The 21,382-nt window shown below is 41.3% G+C and overlaps 1 protein-coding gene across 3 annotated transcripts; it reads left to right on the plus strand.

Annotated features, from left to right (window-relative positions):
- The first annotated feature begins 8,421 nt into the window (after nt 1–8,421).
- On the plus strand, nt 8,422–21,088 carry gosr2.L (golgi SNAP receptor complex member 2 L homeolog). 3 transcript variants are annotated; one of them, XM_018234443.2, is made up of 6 exons: nt 8,423–8,591; nt 11,197–11,261; nt 12,230–12,338; nt 17,160–17,292; nt 18,485–18,625; nt 20,562–20,977. In XM_018234443.2, exons 1-6 carry the CDS (start codon nt 8,563–8,565, stop codon nt 20,721–20,723), a joined length of 639 nt encoding a protein of 212 aa, XP_018089932.1. In that variant the 5' UTR covers nt 8,423–8,562; the 3' UTR covers nt 20,724–20,977.
- The last annotated feature ends 294 nt before the right edge of the window (nt 21,089–21,382 follow it).

Consider the following 21,382-nt stretch of genomic DNA (forward strand, 5'->3'; position numbering starts at 1 on the left):
GTGGTTTTCTTTCAGGTACTCTTTGTTCTTCCTACACTCTGAACACCTACAGGCAGGTTAAATTGGCTCTTGATAAAAGTTGACCCTAATGTGAATGAATATGATAGGGACCTTGGACTGTAAGCTCAACTGGGACAAAGACCAATGTTAAGGATGAATAGTCTCTGTTTCTCAGATATTTCCCAGGTTATCATGAAGAAAACACAAATGCAATAAATATACCAATTAGGTCTGTTGTGTAGGTACCATGTGTGTGTCTCACCAGCCAAGGTTATCTTGGAGACATCTAGGTGGGCATCTCTATAGAGATAGAAATATATTACATATCACCAAGGAAAAGACAAAGAACTGGGAGCCTCATTAATTCAGACCACCATAGTCTCCCTGTGACCTTTCCTTAAAAAATAATTTTCATGTTCCGCGGCACGGTGTATTTACACCAAAACCCAGGTGCTTTTCCTATCCCTAAGCTCCAGTATCCCAATCATGGGAAATCTACGCCCTGAGGGCTGCGGTTGTGTTTTGCCCAGGAAGTTTGTGTTTTCAGTCAAACTTTAACAACAAACAGTGGCGGGTATCCTACATGTCATCCACAAACACATTTCTCCTCCTGTGGAATGCTGGAAATATCTCCAGCTCGTTCTCTGGAAGGTGGGAGTGAAAGCTGCACCGGGAGAAAGCCAAAAAAAGCCGTAACTGCTCTACAAGTGCTATTTTACTAACACAGTTGGAGATTGTGTTTAAATTTCTATATAAAGGCACAACAGCCGATGCTAATTGCACCAATAGCCTGGTACCTGCCCCACCAGTTATATATATATGGAGTAAGTGGTCTCACGGCTTTGGGCACCTGCATTTTTCAAGGCGGTGCATCCATAAATTGTTGGTAGGCCACATACCCTTATATAATTGGCTTCAGGCAACTTGAGTGGAGTTTGGGCACATTTGTAGCATGGCCATATGACTTGTGAGCAACTCTTTATGGCAACACTGGTTGGTTGGTTGGTATGGGTTATTTTAACAAGGCAAATTTGCACAAATACTCAGTGTTTGTGTTTCTACATTGGGAAAGGTCTGTACTATCTGGATTGCCTCCGTTCTTGACCAGTTCTTCTGCCTGAGAGTGTGTTAAGAACTTCAACCAATCAGAATAGCTTCACAATAGCTTGTATGTAGGGTTGGACTGGGCCAGCTGGGCACTGGGAGGGACCTGCCAGCCCAGGGTCGCTGTCTCCCTGGTATCTGTGCCCACTGGCAATCTTTTGGGAGGGGCAGGGACGTGGGATGGGAAGGCATATGGGGGAGATTGGTTTGCACCAGTATAGGAGCGGGCCCTTCAGTTGGTGGCCCCAGAGTGGCTCTAGGACACCCCAGTCCAATGCTGCTTGTCTCTATCTCTTAGTGACGCCATTCCCTAGACGCCTGGCAACATCTCCACCTCGAAGCGCCTGCCATAATATTAGTGTGTGTGTGTAGCTAGTGATGGGCGGATGAATTTGGCAGATGCGAATTTCCGCGTTTCACCACCGGCGAATAAATTCTGCCACGAAAATTTGCTGGCATCAAAAATTTCTGGACACATGTTGAAAAAGTTGCTCGCGTCAAAACCATCGCCCATCAACATTATACGGACGTCCATTGACAAATTTTCTGCCGCGAATTTCACGGGTAATTCACAAATTGGACAAATTCGCCCATCACTATGTGTAGCTCCTGTTTTTATGTTTTGCTGCTGAGTATGTGTTTAGCCAAGAGAAGGTAAGAGAAAACCAATTATAATGTAGCATTGCCCCCCTTCCAAATTCTAGATATTTCCCATAGTCAATGTAAAGTTATGATGATTCCTAACATTTCACAGTGGATATTTTGCATAGATTAAAGCATTATTCTTTGCTTCATTCAACCTGATTGGTCAACCCTTATTATTGACTCAGGGTTCCCATCCTTATTGGGTGCCCTAAAAGTTTATGCTGGGGGGCCCAGTCTTTTCTAGTTAATCAATATCTAACGTCTTTTATATCTATCTGGTTCTAGTGAGTGTTGTATGGCACCCCTACTTTGTTATCTTTTTAGGCGTGCCGCTAGAATCCATTTTATTATGTCATCGGTAAAGCGCTTGCCTTCTGGGTAAACGGGTGAACATGTCAGAGACGATACCGGAATCACTCTCAATTGGAAAATAATTCCCTTCGAGGCAATAAAAATGTTTTGTTGATGATGTCAGACATCTCCTTGAGGGTTTTTTTCCCACATTCCAGGAACAGAAGTTCTTTAGATGACAATGCAACAAAGACATGGTTTTCAAGTGTTAGTGGCCATGGAATAAGATGATACTTAAGAGTGGGAGCCGCCATGGTATGTGCTATATGGCAGCTCCCACCTACATTTATAAATTGATATATATGAGTCTGACTCGTGTTATTATTGGCAAAGATTGTACAGGTATTGGATTTAGGCAAAGTATACATTATGAAAAGGTGCAGTAGTTGCCCATGTTAGGATCTTGTCTGGTTCTGAACCAGAAGCAGAGTCAAAATCTAGCGATAGCTGCAGCTCCTTGTCCTTACCTTGTACTTACCCCCTGCCTATATCTGAATGAACTGGGCAAGAGGGGACACATCAATTTGCCAACCCCTAATGAACACAGCACTGCCAAACAAAGGTGGTAGCACAGAAACCTGCAATCATTCAGAGAACGTTGTCCCCTTTAAATTTGATGACATTTTGTAATAGCTAAATTGTTCCTTTGTGTATGTGATAATAAATGGCAACGTTATGGTAATATGTGGGCACTACCAAATTTATTGTAACCAGAGCAGTCGGGTGCAAATTGAGTAGGTAAAGGGTTAACTGCTCTCTGCCCCGCTTAGTTCCACACCAGTTAACCACCCCACAGCCAAGGTGAGTGCGTTAAAGGCACCTTGTGAGGTCTGTGTTGTGTAAGATGGAAATCGCCTGGAGGGGACGAATGGAGACTGTCACTCAGGATAATCTCTCCTTCTCTCCATCTCCCTCTGTCTTATTCACATGAATGCCCAGGGCTAGTGTCTGTGCTCTGCCTTCATGCGATGAGATGCCGTGACTGCCTCGACGCCCGCACCCAGACCGAGGGCACAGGAGGGGGTGATTAGAAAGGGGTACAAGTAGGAGTATAAATATAAGACTCTGTGTATGGCCAGTGCTGATGTGGGACCTTTACTTCTCCTGGAGTCCAGATTTGGGGAGGGAGTTAGATCTACTTTGTGGGTGTAATTCTACATTACTAGCTCTGCAGTTTTTGACACTGATATTTTCTTAACTCTCCCTATTGTTCCAATGAGTTCTCATATATAATAGGACCATAACAGTGGGATAATTATTCCTGGAAGGGGGGTCGGGGACTGGTGGGATAGCAGGTATAGTAGGGAGCGATGGTGCCTATAGTAACAGTGGATATAGGTGCTCTGGGAAGGGAGGTGTGCTGTGGGATAGCAGGTATAGTAGGGAGAAGATGGGTGCCTATAGCTAACAGTGGATAATAGTCTCTGGGAAGGGAGTGTGACTGTGGATAGCAGGTATAGTAGGGAGAGATGGTGCCTATAGTAACAGTGGGATAATAGTCTCTGGAAGGGAGTGTGACTGTGGATAGCAGGTATAGTAGGGAGAGATGGACCTATAGTAACAGTGGATAATAGTCTCTGGGAAGGGAGTGTGACTGTGGGATAGCAGGTATAGTAGGGAGAGATGGTGCCTATAGTAACAGTGGGATAATAGTCTCTGGGAAGGGAGTGTGACTGTGGGATAGCAGGTATAGTAGGGAGAGATGGTGCCTATAGTAACAGTGGGATAATAGTCTCTGGGAAGGGAGTGTGACTGTGGGATAGCAGGTATAGTAGGGAGGAGATGGTGCCTATAGTAACAGTGGATAATAGTCTCTGGGAAGGGAGTGTGACTGTGGGATAGCAGGTATAGTAGAGAGAGATGGTGCCTATAGTAACAGTGGATAATAGTCTCTGGGAAGGGAGTGTGAATGTGGGATAGCAGGTATAGTAGGGAGAGATGGTGTCTATAGTAACAGTGGATAATAGTCTCTGGGAAGGGAGTGTGACTGTGGGATAGCAGGTATAGTAGGGAGAGATGGTGCCTATAGTAACAGTGGATAATAGTCTCTGGGAAGGGAGTGTGACTGTGGGATAGCAGGTATAGTAGGGAGAGATGGTGTCTATAGTAACAGTGGGATAATAGTCTCTGGGAAGGGAGTGTGACTGTTGGATAGCAGGTATAGTAGGGAGAGATGGTGTCTATAGTAACAGTGGATAATAGTCTCTGGGAAGGGAGTGTGACTGTGGGATAGCAGGTATAGTAGCCTCTAAGAAGGGACAGGTATGGTAGGGAGAGATTGAGACTATAGACCTGAAAACCAAACCAGATGCTTTGTGAGTTACACATATTTGTATGCCCTATGGAAGAAGGGGCACAGACAGCCATGCTGTGGGCGAAGCAATAATCAACACATGTGGTTCCATGGAGGCTGACATCTCTAGGAACTGATTCACTTTACCTACATTCCTAGAGTTGTTAAAACATTCAACAGAAGGGCCACTGAAGTACCACAAAGTGTCCTGTATCCTGGGCACCACCTGTAATTACAAGTAAAACTTTTGTTCTCTGGTAATGTTCATATTTAAAGGCAGAATAAACCCTAATTTTTACAATTTGTTGATAAAGTGTATAAATGTCAATGTCAAGTGATGGTCCAGTTATATGAAACATTTTTTAGCAATCAAATACTCTTCCGCCAATAAATTAACGACCTTAATGCACGTGACGCAAATGAGCAGGTTGTAACCCTAAAGCCCCCCCGCAGTCCTGTGATCCCACAGCCTGGGAACGCCGAGCACAAATTGCCCTCCCACGTCTACCCCTTCCCTACGGCTCCCTCTTCATATCACATGACCTCGTTGTCTTGGTATTCTGAAATCTTATTGGGTTTAATCTGTTGACCTGGAAGTAAAGGGATCAGTATCTTAGTGCTAATTAGTCGTTAACCCACAATTCTGGGGTCTGATCAGTCAGAAAGATCTGGGAAGTGGAGGCCGAGGATCTATTTTTCTAGGTCAGACAGAAAGTAACAGAAAGGATAATCCTGCAGGCAGGTAGATGAACATCTATGCAGTTGGCGGCCCTTACTATGCCATTCTCATCTGTATATTTACTCATATATGTCATTTATGCTTTCATACAGTTTTGCAGAATCTGCAGGTGGGCCACACACTGTCCCTTTAAATTCAGATACAGGTCAAGGGGGAATTATTTGCCCTATTCGTGGATCAGCGTTTCTACCGTGGCATTGTTTTATTTCTTTTTTATTTCGAAATTTACATCGATAGGAATCTGTTATTTCAAAGGCTTCCGTATTTGAAATCTGATTTTAGTTCTCTTAAGTTATACTGTAAAAGAATTTGCTTGGTTGGCCGTGTCGGAGTTGCTCCAAATGTAGGAATGACCCTGAGGCATTTCCAGACTCAGTGATCAGTAACTCTTTTATCCTATTTACAATACACAGTCTCACTTAAAACATTTAGCTTACTGGATCTGCCCCAAGGCTGTTGTGACTACACAGAACCCCCCAACCACCCCCAGCATCGGTGTCCAAATTCGTACCCGTTGGCTCAGTCCATGACATCTTACAGTTCTCGTTTCTTTGACACGCCTGTCCAAAAATCCCCTGCCTCTGGCGTGAGGGTTGCTGAAGGTTGAAGCTGGAAGACTGACAGAGTCTCAATTCTCCTGGATCCATCAGTAGGGGTGTATGACAGGTTCTCAAGATACCTCCTAAAAGGCAAAGTCTAATGTGGTTCATTTGTCCCGGTCTGGCAAAAGTCCATATAAGTTACTGAGGCCATAGAAGTTATACATGTTATTCTTTGTGATGGTTCTTGACATGGTTACGTAGTAGATGAGGAAGAAAAAAGCCATAAATCCATCAAAGTCAATCCTTCCCTGAATTCTCTTCTGAAGAGGTCTTCAGACTAATTGGCTTTAGCCCCTTCTTTGTGGTCCAACTTTTTAATTTTTGGTACAACTTTTATGGTCCACTATTTGTTCAGGACCTCCCTGGCTTCATATATATATGAAATCATTGTAGAGCATTCTAATAAAGCTGTCTCCAAAATCGATAGAGACAGGGGCATAACTACCAGGGGTGCACTGGGCCCGCTCCCCCTTGGGCCCTCCAGACGATCGAGCCGATGTGATGGTGCACAGAAAACTGCGTCCAGAGGAGAGTGGGGGGCTCCAGCTTCACTGCCTGCACCTGGGCCTGACCCTCATTAGTTACATTACTAGATAGAGAAGACCCAAAATTTTGGTTCCAGTATGGAGTGTAGAGACCTGCAAGTACTCTGTGTGGCTGTATTTGGTAGGAGTGTCAAACTGGCTCACCGGGATACCAGGAAAACTCCCGGTGGGCCCAGGTGTCAGTGGACCCTTTTGCTTCTAACTATGTGGCCAATTTCATGGTCATTCCTGATTTCTTTATGGGAAAAATGCTTAATAATGAATAATGGAAGAATAGACTAAGTAAATATAAAAGACTAGGAGATTAAAGAGGATGAGTGTGGAGAGGAGGAATAGCAGTTTGGAAAGTGGACCCATGGTCTAATGTTTTTCTGGTGGGCCCCTGGCATCCCAGTCCGACACTGTAGGACTGTATTCAGGGGCGATTCAGTGTCGGACTGGCCCACTGGGATACCAGGAAAAGTCCCGGTGGGCTCAGCGGTCAGTGGTCCCTCATGCTGCTAAACATTTGGCCTATTTCATGGCCATTCCCTATTTCTATGAGAAAGAGACTAAATAGATGGAATAATAAATTATAGTATGTAAAGAAAAGAGACTAGGAGAATAGAGGTTGAGTGAAGAGAGGAAGAATAATATTACTGTGAGTAGGGACCAGGATTCGTCTTTTTTCAGCAGGATTCGGATTTGGCCGAATCCTTCTGTCCGGCTGAACCGAATCCGAATTTGCAAATGTAAATTAGGGTCGGGGAGGGAAATCGCGTGACTTTTTGTCACAAAATAAGGAAGTAAAAAATGTTTTTCCATTCCCACCCCTAATTTACATATGCAAATTAGGATTTGGATTCAGTTTGGTATTCGGCCGAATCTTTCGCAAAGGATACGGGGGTTCGGCCGAATCCAAAATAGTGGATTCTGCCCATCCCTTACTGAGAGTACTGAGAGTACTGAGAATATTGGTAAAGCAGGTCAACCTCTCAACATGTCAACATTTTGGGGGCCTGGAAAATAATTTGCTGTGGGGCCCAGTAATATTTAATTAAACCGCTGCCTGTATTCATGATGGATGGGAAAGCAAAGACACTGAGGGGCACTGGCAGGTGCAGAAGGCCATAGCAGAGCCCTGTACCCACTGCCCTATGACAAGTTGTAAGGGTTACTTTGCACCTGCATTCTACACCTAGCTCTGTGTACAATGGTTTTACTAGCCACCTCATTTTTGGGCCCCCAATAGGTTGCCCTGTTTTACCAATATATGGTAAATTAATTAGGGACTCATATACTTACTGGGCCCTCCTGCAGCCACAGGGTCTGCTTCCTCAGTAGTTACACCCCTGGCTGGATAGAGGGCAGACTCTGGGGGCAAATGCTTTTTAAATGAGCATATTTTATTCCTCTAGCCCTTGTGTCTTGTCTCGAGCAGAGTAAATGACCTTTGTGTGTCCGTACCCTTTGGCTAATGTCACAGGAAGTGTTTTGACCACTGCTGCCATCAAGTGGAAAACAGACGCATTGGAAACCCTATTATTTGTCCGTCCCCATTTCCTGTAGTAATAATAATAATCGTAAACAAGAAAGAGTTGGGGCCTAACCCTGGCAACACTGGAAGGCTGGGCCCACAATGATCTCAGTGTAAAGTGTGTGGGTGTGTGTAGGGGGAGAGAATTGTATTACACAGAGACATACAATTGGCCACCCTCAGCTGTTGCTGAACTACAACTCCCATCAACCCTAGCTGGAATTCAGTACCACCCTACAACTTGAAGTGCACTTGTTTATGTTCTTTATTAGAAAGGGACATGAGACTGCAAACAAATACAGGATTTCTCCATTTATTTCAGAGCAGGAAGCTGCCCACCACAATATCACAACAACATGTGGAAAACAAGTTAAAAAAAGATGCTGATTCTGATATCAGTCACCATGGCAACGATACGGAAAGCCCCAGTTAGGCTGACTTATGCCCTGCCTGTAGAACGCCTGTTGCACTTTCCCTCTCTTAGAAGCCGTTTTTGTTAATATCAGTTACCCCGTCCAACTAAGGAAATCAGATACATGTGTTTGGTTCCGTGGCTTTTTTCTTTCCACGCTTGTTAAAATGTTGTCTGTCGACAGGCAGCGCGGACACCCCAGTGGCTCGGCTTCGTCCTGAAGGAACCCGGAAGTGATGACGTGTGGTACAGCCACGGTTCTCTGTGGGGCGCAGGGATACGCAACAGATTGGTCGGTGGTGGCGGAGGAATAATCAATTATAGATAGAGGTTAAGATTTACAGAAAGCGGTGCCATGGAGTCGCTTTATCACCAGAGTAACAAGTGAGTCGGACCTTTCCCACCTCCATTGAACAGAGAAGCAGAGATTCCTCCTCATCCTTTGGCTACAGAACGTGTTTAGTCTGCTCAGTGCGATTTCTATCAGCTCCTCATTAATGGGAGGCTTCATCTTTAAGTTTCCTTTTAGTCTGCTATACACTGGCCAATTCTAAGCAACTTATCAATTGATCTTCATTATTTCTTTTTTATAGTCTTCAAATTATCTGCCTTCGTCTACTTCTGACTCTTTCCAGCTGTCAAACGGGGGTCACTGACCCCATCTAAAAACAAATGCTCTGTAAGGCTACAAATGTATTGTTATTGCTACTTATTATTACTCCTCTTTCTATTCAGGCCTCTCCTATTCATATTCCAGTCTCTTATTCACATCAGTGCATGGTTGCTAGGGGAATTTGGACCCTGGCAACCAGACAGCTGCAACTGCAAACTGGAGAGCTGCTGAATAAAAAAGAGAAATAACTCAAAAACTACAAATAATAAAAGAAATAACATGAAAACCAATTTAAAATTGTCTAGCCTACAGAGCATTTGTTTTTAGATGGGAGTCAGTGACCCCCATTCGAAAGCTAGAAAGAGTCAGAAGAAGAAGGCAAATAATTAAAAAACGATAAAAATAAAATAATGAGAACCAGTTGAAAAGTTGCTAAGAATTAGCCATTCTATAACATAGAATTAATTCTAAGCAACTTTTCAATTGGTCTTGATTATTTCTTTGTTATAGTTTTTGTACTTCTTTGCCTTCTTCTTCTTCTGGCTCTTTCCAGCTATCAAACGGGGGTCACTGACCCCATCTAAAGAAACAAATACTCTGTAAGGCTACAAATGTATTGTTATTGTTACTTTTTATTACTCCTCTTTCTATTCAGGCCTCTCCTATTCATATTCCAGTCTCTGTTCAACTCAATGCATGGTTGCTAGGGGAATTTGGATCCTGGCAACCAGATGGCTGAAATTGCAAACTGGAGAGTAGCCGAATAAAAAGCCTTTTACTCCTGACTTTTTCCAGATTTCAAATGGGGGTCACTGACCCCATCTAAATGCTCTGTAACAACATGTTTTGTTACTATTCAGCCCACTGGGGTTTGCACTTTGGGGCCCCCCCCACACCCCCCCCAGGCCTCCTGTCCCATTGCTAAAGACACAGACAACTCAATGCCCCCCCAGCTGTAACCCTGCTCCTACCTTTTCTTGCTCACAACCAGGGGCCGGGAGAGAGGTCAGGGACCGGGGCAAATAGTGGGCCTGCCGGGGCCCACTGGGTTTTTTCCCGGTGTCCCACCCGCCCAGTCTGACCCTGCTCCTATTCATATTCCAGTCTCTTAATAAAATCAGTGCATGGTTGCTAGGGGAATTTGGACCCTAGCAACCAGATTGCAAACCTGAGAGATGCTGAATAAAAAGCTAAATAACTCAAAAACTACAAATAAAACAAATACAAATGAAAACCAATTTAAAATTGTCTAGCCTTACAGAGCGTTTGTTGTTAGATGGGGTCAGTGACCCCCATTTGAAAGCTGGAAAGAGTCAGAAGAAGAAGGCAAATAATTAAAAAACGATAAATAAAAAAAAAAATCATGAGAACCAGTTGAAAAGTTGCTTAGAATTAGCCATTCTATAACATAGAATTCATTCTAAGCAACTCTTCAATTGGTCTTCATTATTTATTGTTTATCGTTTTTAATTATTTGCCTTCTTCTTCTTCTGACTCTTTCCAGCTTTCAAATGGGGGTCACTGACCCCATCTAAAAAACAAATGCTCTGTCAATCACATTAACACTAACCGGCAGATTTATCAAGGGTCGAAGTGAATTCGAGGGAATTTTCGAAGTAAAAAAATTCGAAATTCAAAATAATTTTTTGTATACTTTGACTAGGGATGCACCGAATTTAGGATTCGGTTCGGGATTCAGCCAGGATTTGGCATTTTCAGTAGGATTAGAATTCGGCCGAGTCCTTCTGCCCAGCCGAATCCTAATTTGCATATATAGGGGCGGGGAGGGAAATCGTGTGACTTTTTGTTATAAAAAAAAGGAAGTAAAAAATGTTTTCCCCTTCACACCCCTAATTTGCATATGCAAATTAGGGTTCGGATTCGTTTCGAAGTGCTATTTCAGCCTATGGGGACCTTCTAGAGCATTTTTCTAAGTTTTTGGAAGTCGAAGTAAAATCATTCGCTCGATCTCTGAAATCATTCGAATCGTTCGAAGGATTTAATCGTTCCATTGCACGTTTTTTCTTCGACCGCAGGATACCCAAATTCGCTGAAAAAAACGTCGATATTCGAAGTCGAAGTATTTCAATTCGATGGTCGAATTTTGAAGTATTTTTAACTTCGAAATTCGACCCTTGATAAATCTGCCCCTTAAATCTGATGAACATTGCTAATGAACGTATAACAGAAAGCTACTTACATTCTCTTATAGGCAAACTACTGGTTTTGCATTGAGATTCCCTATAAGGGGACACTATATAATAGCTGCTTGTTTCTGTATGAGTCTTAAACACTTCATTTACTAACTTAAATAATAACCTTTTGTTTTTTCTTTACATTTCTTTATATATTTATTTATTTATTTCCCAATTTTAGGCAGGTCCATGAGGTTCAATCTCACATGGGTCTCCTGGAAACATCTGACAAGCAGTCTATACACCGTGAGTATAAAGCTTGCAAATTCCTGTGCAAATATTTATTCGAGTTTTTAAATAAATTCGAATTCGACTATTCGCCTTCTACAACCTGCCGAATTGGTGTTTTAGCCTACCGGGGACATCCTACTAACCCTAATTTGGAGTAGTTTGGTGGACTCCTGAATATCTCATTTTTTTCGGGAAAAAAACGCAAATCGGATTCGATTCAGTGTCGATCTTATTTACCCAAATTGAAAAAAAGTTGATTTTTTTTTACAATAAATTTCGATTGGTCTTTTTTTTTTTTGAATTTCGAGTTCATGGGCTTTTCCCACGAACTCGAAATTCGACCCTTGAAAAATTTGCCCCTTAGTATGTTATAAAATGGCTAATTCTAATTGGTCTTCATTTTTTCTTTTTTGTAGTTTTTTAAAATTATTTACCTTCTTCTTCTGACTCTTTCCAGCTTTGAAACGGGGGTCACTGACCCCATCTAAAAACAAATGCTCTGTAAGGCTACAAATTATTGCTACTTTTTATTACTCATCTTTCTATTCAGTCCCTCTCCTATTCATATTCCAGTCTCTTATTCATATCAATGCATGGTTGCTAGGGTAATTTGGACCCTAGCAACCAGACTGCTGAAATTGCAAACAGGAGAGCTGCTGAATAAAAAGCTAAATAACTCAAAAACCACAAACAATAAAAAATGAAGACTAATTGCAAATTGTCTCAGAATATCACTCTCTACATCATACTAACAGTTAATTTAAAGCTGAACAACCCCTTTAAAGTATTTTGAACCATGGATTTATTTTTCTAAGGGACCAAGACCTACTTGGTGTTCCAGTGCAAGGGTTATTCTAAACCTGGTTCCTGTGTGTTCTGATTCTCTAAAAGGCAGCCAACTATACCCCATATTTTGAAGCATGCATTTAAGTTATTTTCATTATCACAGAACTTTGTCTTAATTGTGATTTCCCAATTTTTAGTGGTAGAGAATGAAATCCAAGCGAGGATCGACCAAATCTTCAGCAACCTGGAGCGCCTGGAAATACTGTGCAGTAAGGAGCCCCCAAGCAAGCGACAGAATGCCAAGCTGTGAGTATTCAAAGACTGACAAGCTTCAGAGCGACAGCTGCTGCAGAACTGCAACCCTCACAGCCCTCGCCAGCGATCTTGCGTCGTGTTGTTGCAATCAGAATTGTAGATTTGCCGCTTTTTCAAGCAGAATGTTAACGTTTAGATCACCAGAGTTATTAAGCCACATTACAGGATTGTAGTTTACAGGGCAGGGTTGAGAATCCACTGAACGGAAATTAAAGGAACAGTAAAACCAAAAAATGAAAGTAATGAAAATATAATGTTGTGTTGCCCTGTACTGGTGTGTCTGCTTCAGAAAGACTACTATAGTTAAGTAATAGTAAATAACTACGCTGCTGTGTAGCCACAGCTAATTTCCTGTTATTTTGTAGGTAAAACTCCCATTTCATTCGAGTACCTTAGGCTTCATAATGTGCCGGAAATATGATCCTGTTTGAGCAGGAAAATTCTGGAGGCCAAATTGTGCTGAACTTGAACCAGTCCTTTTAATTAAAGGGATGGTTCACCTTCAAGTTAACTTTTAGTATGTTATAGAATGGCTAATTCCGAGCAACTTTTCAATTGGTCTTCATTATTTATTTTTTATAGTCTTCAAATTATTTGCTGCCTTCTTCTGACTGACTGACCACTGACCCCATCTAAAATACAAATACTCTGTAAGGCTAAAAATGTAATGTTATTGCTACTATTTATTCTTCATCTTTCTTTTCAGGCCTCTCCTATTCATATTTCAGTCTCTTATTCACATCAATGCATGGTTGCTAGGGTACTTTGGACCCTAGCAATCAGACAGCTGACATTGCAAACTGGAGAGCTGCTGAAAAAAAGGCTAAATAACTCCAAAACTACAAATAATTTAAAAAACAAAAAATGAAAACCAATTTAAAATTGTCTAGTCTACAGAGCATTTTTGTTTTTAGATGGGGTCAGTGACCCCCTTTTGAAAACTGGTGGAAAGAGTGGGAAAAAGAAGGCAAATAATGCAAAAACAATAAAAAAAAAATGAGAACCAGTTGAAAAGAATTCTATAACATAGAATTAAGTCTATGCAACTTTTCATTTGGTCTTCATTATTTATTGTTTATCGTTTTTGAATGATTTGCCTTCTTCCTTTGACTCTTTCCAGCTTTCAAATGGGGGGTCACTGACCCCATCTAAAAACAAATACTCTGTAAAGCTACACATTTATTGTTATTGCTACTTTTTATTACTCATCTTACTATTCAGGCCTCTCCTATTGATATTCCAGTCTCTTATTCAAATCAATGCATGGTTGCTAGGGGAATTTGGCCCTTAGCAACCAGGTGGCTGAAATTGCTGATTGGAGAGTTGCTGAATAAAAAGCTAAATAACTCAAAAACCACAAATAATAAAAAATGAAAATCAATTGCAAATTATCGCAGAATATCCCTCTCTACATTAGGGCATCTGTTATCTGAAAACACGTTATCCATAAAGGCTGTCTTCCATAGACTCCATTATAATCAAATAATCCAAATTTTTAAAAAATGTTTTCTTTTTCTGTGTAATAATAAAACAGTCGCTTGTACTTGATCCCAACTAAGATATAATTAATCTTTATTGGAGGCAAAACCAGCCTATTGGGTTTATTTCATGTTTATATGATTTTCTAGTAGACGTAAGGTATGAAGATCCATATAACGGAAAGATCTATTATCCGGAATACACTAGGGCTCGAGCATTCTGGATAACCGGTCCCATACCTGTATATGTAAAGGGGAAATCAATCCTAGAATTAAATGGGTGGTTCATCACTAAGTTATAGAATGGCCTATTCTTACTAGGGATGCATCGAATCCACTATTTTCGATTTGGCCGAAGCCCCGAAACATATTTGACTTCCTTGTTTTGTGACAAAAAGTCACGCGATTTCCCTCCCCACCCCTAATTTGCATATGTAAATTAGGATTCGGTTCGGCTGGGCAGAAAGATTCGGCCGAATTTGAATCCTGCTGAAAAAGGCCGATTCCTGGATTCGGTGCATCCCTAATTCTTACAAATATTTGAGTCTTTTTTTTATGGTTTTTGAGTTATTTAACGTCTCCTTCATTCCAACTTTCAAATGAGGGGGGTGGGTCACTGACCCTGGGAGCCAAAAACCCATTATTGTTAACATGTATTTTTAGAGGACCAACATATTGCGCAGCACTGTATTGCCAACATTTTATAGATATTACTACTTTCTATTACTCATCTTTTCTCTTAATCATTTTCCAGTGTCTCGTTTACATCTCTAGGGTAGATTGAAACCTTGCAACGAAATAGTCGCTGAAATTCTAAACTCGAGAGCTTCTAAACCAGGATACAATATCATACCACATTTTAAAGGGATACTGTCATGGGAAAAAAACATTTTCAAAATGAATCAGTTAATAGTGCTGCTCCAGCAGAATTCTGCACTGAATCCATTTCTCAAAAGAGAAAACAGAATTTTTTATATTCAATTTTGAAATCTGACATGGGGCTAGACATATTGTCAGTTTCCCAGCTGCCCCAAGTCATGTGACTTGTGCTCTGATAAACTTCAATCACTCTTTACTGCTGTACTGCAAGTTGGAGTGATATCACCCCCCTCCCTTTCCCCCCCCCAGCAGCCAAACAAAAGAACAATGGGAAGGTAACCAGATAGCAGCTCCCTAACACAAGATAACAGCTGCCTGGTAGATCTAAGAACAACACTCAATAGTAAATACCCATGTCCCACTGAGACACATTCAGTTACATTGAGAAGGAAAAACAGCAGCCTGCCAGAAAGCATTTCTCTCCTAGAGTCACATGACTTGGGGCAGCTGGGAAATTGACAATATGTCTAGCCCCATGTCAGATTTCAAAATTGAATATAAAAAAATCTGTTTGCTCTTTTGAGAAATGGATTCCAGTGCAGAATTCTGCTGGAGCAGCACTATTAACTAATTCATTTAAAAAAAATTTTTTTTCCCATGACAGTATCCCTTTAAGTTCAAGATGGACTTGAACTTTGAGTTTAGTCAAGGCCAAATAGATCATCTCTGTAGATACCCCCCGTGCAGAATATGAATTGGATAAGGGAGCGAAGTGTACGACACATCGGAAGCAGCAACATCTGTTGTTTTTCCGGCAGCGGCTGATTTGTAAACTTCAATTATGTTTTATGGTTTGAGAAAAAAGAAATGCCCTGATCATATCAGCAGAAATAATCACAACTTTGAAAAAAAAAAAAAAAGACAGAATGGATCGGAATAATAATGTACGGGGTGTGTAGGGGGGAGAGAATTCAGATATTTCTGCAGTTGGCATGTGACCCCCCCCTCACTTCAGATTCCATACACCTCCTGGGGCGGTTTTGGGAAGCTTTTAATTGACTCAGGTCAGGAAAAGGGCACAGAACAGGTTTCCTGTCTAAGGTATTGTGATAAGGATTTGAGTTCCCACATCGAGCAGGTAACACGGTGTTAACCCTTCCGCTGCATTATTACCAGACCTTACCTGATGTTTAATTAATCTGTGTCTTATCAGCAGTCCCAGTGATTGAGATCACCCCCCCCTCTCGCTCTACACTTCCTGTATGGGGATGTCGGCACATTGGAAGTGGCAACTGTAACCTTTGAAATTATATGTGTGTGTAGTGTTTCCCACTGCTTCCAGCATTTTAAAGGAGAACTAAAGCCTAACTAAAGAAGTAGCTAGAAATGTTATACATGATGTTTTGTGCTTCTGTACCAGCCCAAGGCAACCACAGCCCTTTAGCAGTAAAGATCTGTGTCTCCAAAGATGCCCCAGTAGCTCCCCATCTTCTTTTCTGCTGATTCACTGCACATGCTCTGTGCTGCTGTCACTTACTGAGCTTAGGGACCCACTCACAATATACAGTACACATAGAATAGAAATGTCACAATATAAGGCTGATTAGTAATTAATACATATAATTACTACATGGCAGCACAGAAACCAGTGCAATTAGCATCAGAATTTAATAATCAGCAAACCTGTAGCATCAGCTTATATTACAGCCAGGGAAGCTCATTTTCTGCTGGATAATTAGTGACGAGCCCTAAGCTTAGCTTCTCAACAGCCAATCAGAGCCCACTGAGCATGTGAGTGTCACAGACACTTTCCAAGATGGTGACCCCCTGTGACAAGTTTGAAGTCCTGGATCATTGCTGCTATTGACAAGCTGACACTTTAGCCTCGTGCAATACGTTCACTCTATAAAATATGCCATTTTTAGCCACATTAATTTTTAGGGTTTAGTTCTCCTTTAAAGGGGTATGGTAAAACCAAATGAAAAGTTGCTTAAAATTGCCTGTTCTATGAAATAATAAAAGTTATGTTAAAAGTGAAGCACCCCTTTAATTATTTCTTAGTTGGGGTCAAGTTCAAGGGACTGTTTTATTTATTTATCTTTCCATATTTTGGAACTTTCTGGATAACGGGTTTCCAGATAATGGATCCCATACATCTTACATTAAATCATAGAGCTTCCATCATTTATATATTTATATATTGGTTACACATATGTATTTAAAGAAAAGGAAATGGTCCAAATTGTAATTGACAATTGCAACATCGTTTCAGGATTTCATATTAAATGGATTCTCGTTTCTAAGATTTTTTCAAAATAAATTCATATCATTAATAAAGTTTTTAATAGTTCAGTTATTTAAGTTTATTCAGCACATGCTTAGGAATTTGTTTTTACAGATTCCCGATTCCTGACAGTATGGACAGCCCTACATTGTACAAACTGCCACATAAATGAGGTTTTGAACTATATTACTAGAATATAATCCAGACCTGTTTCTCTCCATCTAATTGTAGACGAGTCGATCAGCTGAAATACGACGTGCAGCATCTACAGACTGCGCTGAGAAACTTCCAGCATCGTCGCTATGTCAGAGATCAGCAGGATCGGGAGCGAGAGGAGCTGCTCACCCGCAGTTACACCACCAATGTAAGTGCCTTGTCCTCAACAATAGTCTCTATGATTGTTTATTAGAGGTGTTCATTTATATGTGAATTCCTCAATATGTTTCTCATGCTGTGAGTCACTGACAGCTTTCCCCTGCTCTAAGTGGCGGTTTCCAGCGTAAGAAACTTGCAGTTGCACTACTGACACAGCATGGTTGAGTTGTCTGCGGTAATTAGATCATGTTAGGTTGAGGAAACATACTATTAAAGGGGTTGTTCACCTCTGAATTATCACATAGAGAGCAGTCGGTATTCTGAGTAGGGATGCACCGAATTCAGGATTCAGCCTTTTTCAATAGGATTTGGATTCAGCCGAATCTTTCTCCCCGGCCGAACCGAATCCAAACCTAATTTGCATATGCAAATTAGGGGCTGGGAAGGAAATCACAAAACAAGGAAGTAAAAATGGTTTCCCTTCCCACCCCTAATTTGCATATGCAAGATAGGATTTGGTTCGGTATTCGGGCAAATCTTTCGCGAAGGATTCGTGGTTTCGGCCAAATCCATAATAGTGAATTCAGTGCATTCCTAATTCTGAGACAATTTGAATTTATTTTTTTATTATTTGTGGGTTTTGAGATATTTCTATTTTTATTCAGCAGCTTGCAGTTTCAGCCATCGGGTTGATAGGGTCCAAATGACCCTAGCAACCATGCATTGATGTGACGAAGAGACTGGGGTAGGAGTAGGAGAGGCCTGAATAGAAAGACGAGTAATGATAATAAATCGCAATAACCATATATTTGTAGCCTTACAGAGCATTTGTTTTAGTTGGGTCAGTGACCCCTATTTAAATGCTGGAAAAAGTTTAAAATAAAAAAGGCAAATAATTAAAAAACAATACAAAATAAATAATGAAGACCAATTGAGAATTTGCTTAGAATTAGGCATTCTATAACATAATAAAAGTTAAATTAAAATAGGAACCACCATGGGAAACCATTTACATTTGCTGAAAAAAATGCGGCTTCTGCTAAAGCACAGGTACAAGTATAATCATCTAATTGCCTTCCTTCCTTTAAGCAACACTGAGAGCAGATCCTCAGCACCAAACATACATCCCTCTGCCCTGTACTATATACATTATCACTATACATTATTACTATATACATTATCACTATAGCTCAGAACAGTCTAACCGGAGGGGTTCCCTCCCTCCCCCGTTTCTCCCACAGGATTCAGAGACCACCATACACATGGATGAGACCCTTCAGTTTAATTCCTCCATCCGTAATGCTCACCAAGGCATAGATGATCTACTGGGGAGCGGGAGCTCTGTACTGGAAGGGCTGAGGGACCAAAGGAAGACTTTAAAGGTGGGGAACGAGTGAGGCACATGAGAATCCCTATAGGAAAATGATTTTACTTACAGCAGCAGACTGGCCTCCATTACTGCACCCACTGCACAACCCTAGGCCTTCATTAAACATCAGTCTGGTAGAAATATGGCTGCTCTGGAGCAAGGGCTGTTTGTTTAAAGGGGAGTTGTACCTTTTTTTTTTTTTTAGTTGTCTAATTTACCACTGGCTGTGTACAAACTTTTATAGGTCAAGTTGTCCAGTAGGCATTTATTGATATCTCCCCTGTACTAAACACAATTCAGCAGGAACAGTCCCCTAAGTTTGCTCATAGTCTGTACAGAGAGATCCCATAAAACTATGGCAGCATAGGTATTCCCTGTACTAAGCACAATTCAGCAGGAACAGTCCCCTAAGTTTGCTCATAGTCTGTACAGAGAGATCCCATAAAACTATGGAAACATAGGTATTCCCTGTACTAAGCACAATTCAGCAGGAACAGCCCCCTAAGTTTGCTCATAGTCTGTACAGAGAGATCCCATAAAACTATGGCAGCATAGATATTCCCTGTACTAAGCACAATTCAGCAGGAACAGCCCCCTAAGTTTGCTCATAGTCTGTACAGAGAGATCCCATAAAACTATGACAGCATAGGTATTCCCTGTACTAAGCACAATTCAGCAGGAACAGTCCCTAAGTTTGCTCATAGTCTGTACAGAGAGATCCCATAAAACTATGGAAACATAGGTATTCCCTGTACTAAGCACAATTCAGCAGGAACAGTCCCCTAAATTTGCTCATAGTCTGTACAGAGAGATCCCATAAAACTATGGCAGCATACGTATTCCCTGTACTAAGCACAATTCAGCAGGAACAGTCCCCTAAGTTTGCTCATAGTCTGTACCGAGAGATCCCATAAAACTATGGCAGCATAGGTATCCCCTGTACTAAGCACAATTCAGCAGGAACAGCCCCTAAATTTGCTCATGACTGTACAGAGAGATCCCATAAAACTATGGCAGCATAGGTATTCCCTGTACTAAGCACAATTCAGTAGGAACAGCCCCATAACTTTTCTTATTACTTGTATAGAGATACCAAACTGTATGCCAGTATAGGTATTCCTTTGTACTGTGCACATTTGCTTTGCTTTTCTTTTAAATTAATTATAATAAAGTCTGACTTGTACAGAATAATAGCAGGGAAAAATTTAGTACATTAGCCTAGAATTACTGGATTATACGAGTTTCATCCCCTGGTGCTAGGATTTTTTAGAAAGACATCCAAGCTGTTTATTTAGCTGTGGCCAACTGAGCCTCAACATTTTGGGGTGTTGTTCACCCTCACTTAAGGGATGATAAAATGCAACAGTCCATATCAATTAATTTTTTTGGCACAGCTGAATGAATACCTTTTATTTAAACCTGGGATTGTTTTCTTTTTTTTTTTTTTTTAGTTTAATTCAAGCATTTTGTACTTCTGTTTGTTTTCCTATTACAGATGGCTGCTGCCCTTTGCATTTAATGCCCCCTCTGTAGAAGTGATTCCACGGTTTATGTCTCCCATTAAAACATTATATAGACTCCCCCCTCCACCAGTGGGGGGAAATGGGCTATCCCATTCTAGAATCTAGGCCTGGCTTGTTGGAGCTGTCAACAGAATGGGGCAAACCATTACCCGGGGAGGAAGAGGAACATAGGAATGATAGACGTGTGGGTGTGTGTGTACAAATACTCGGAGCTATTTCCTGGTCTGTTCTGAATGTTCTGCCAATCGGTCATGATAATATTTTGTATTCACAGGATAACGTGGGAAAATGTTTGACAAATATAATGTTAATATTTGATTTCAGTCTCTGAAACACAACTCAGTCCTGTTAATGATGTTGATGTTGAATCTACGTTTGTTTCCCCTTTGTTCCGTCTTCTCTCCCCCCTTCCGCCGATCTTTGCAGGGGACCCATAAGAAAATCCTTGATGTGGCCAACATGCTGGGGCTCTCTAACACAGTCATGCGCTTGATCGAGAAGAGAGCTTTCCAAGACAAGGCGATTATGATTGGTGGGATGCTGCTGACCTGCGTCTTCATGATCCTCGTGATCAAGTACCTGACATGAAAGCGATGACTTTCTTACAAATACTGTCCCGGTTCCTCTCTCTTTCCGCTGCCACCCATTCAGCTGTGAAGAACTAATACTGCCACGGCAGCTGCAGAGGGTTTGGAGGGCCACAAGGAGTTAAAAAAAAAAAAAGTAAGACTTCTGCAATGAACATTAACTGAGTCACCAACTGTTCCTCGTTGTATCTAACTGCCAGCTCCCAGTGCCCACAACTCATTAAAATCCATGTGCGTTGAAGCACAGTGACTGCCGCTAAGTGGACGGGTCATGTTTTGGTGCAGAGGGGTGGGATGGAGTTAAAGGAACAGTTCAGTGTAAAAATAAAACTGGGTAAAAAGATAGGCTGTGCAAAATAAAAAAAATGTATCTAATATAGTTATTTAGCCAAAAAATGTAATGTATAAAGGCTGGAGTGAGTGGATGTGTAACATAATAGCCAGGACACTACTTCCTGCTTTTCAGCTCTCTAACTCTGAGTTATTCAGTGACTTTAAGGGGGCCCACATGGGACATAACTGTTCAGTGAGTTTGTAATTGATCCTCAGCATTCAGCTTAGATTCAAAGGCAACAGTTATGTGTCATGTGGCCCCTCCTCAAGTCACTGATTGGTTACTGCCTGGTAGCCAATCAGTGGAAACAGTGGCTTCTAAATCGA

This window comes from Xenopus laevis, chromosome 9_10L, assembly GCF_017654675.1.
Source record: "Xenopus laevis strain J_2021 chromosome 9_10L, Xenopus_laevis_v10.1, whole genome shotgun sequence".
Classification (NCBI taxonomy): Eukaryota; Metazoa; Chordata; class Amphibia; order Anura; family Pipidae; genus Xenopus; species Xenopus laevis.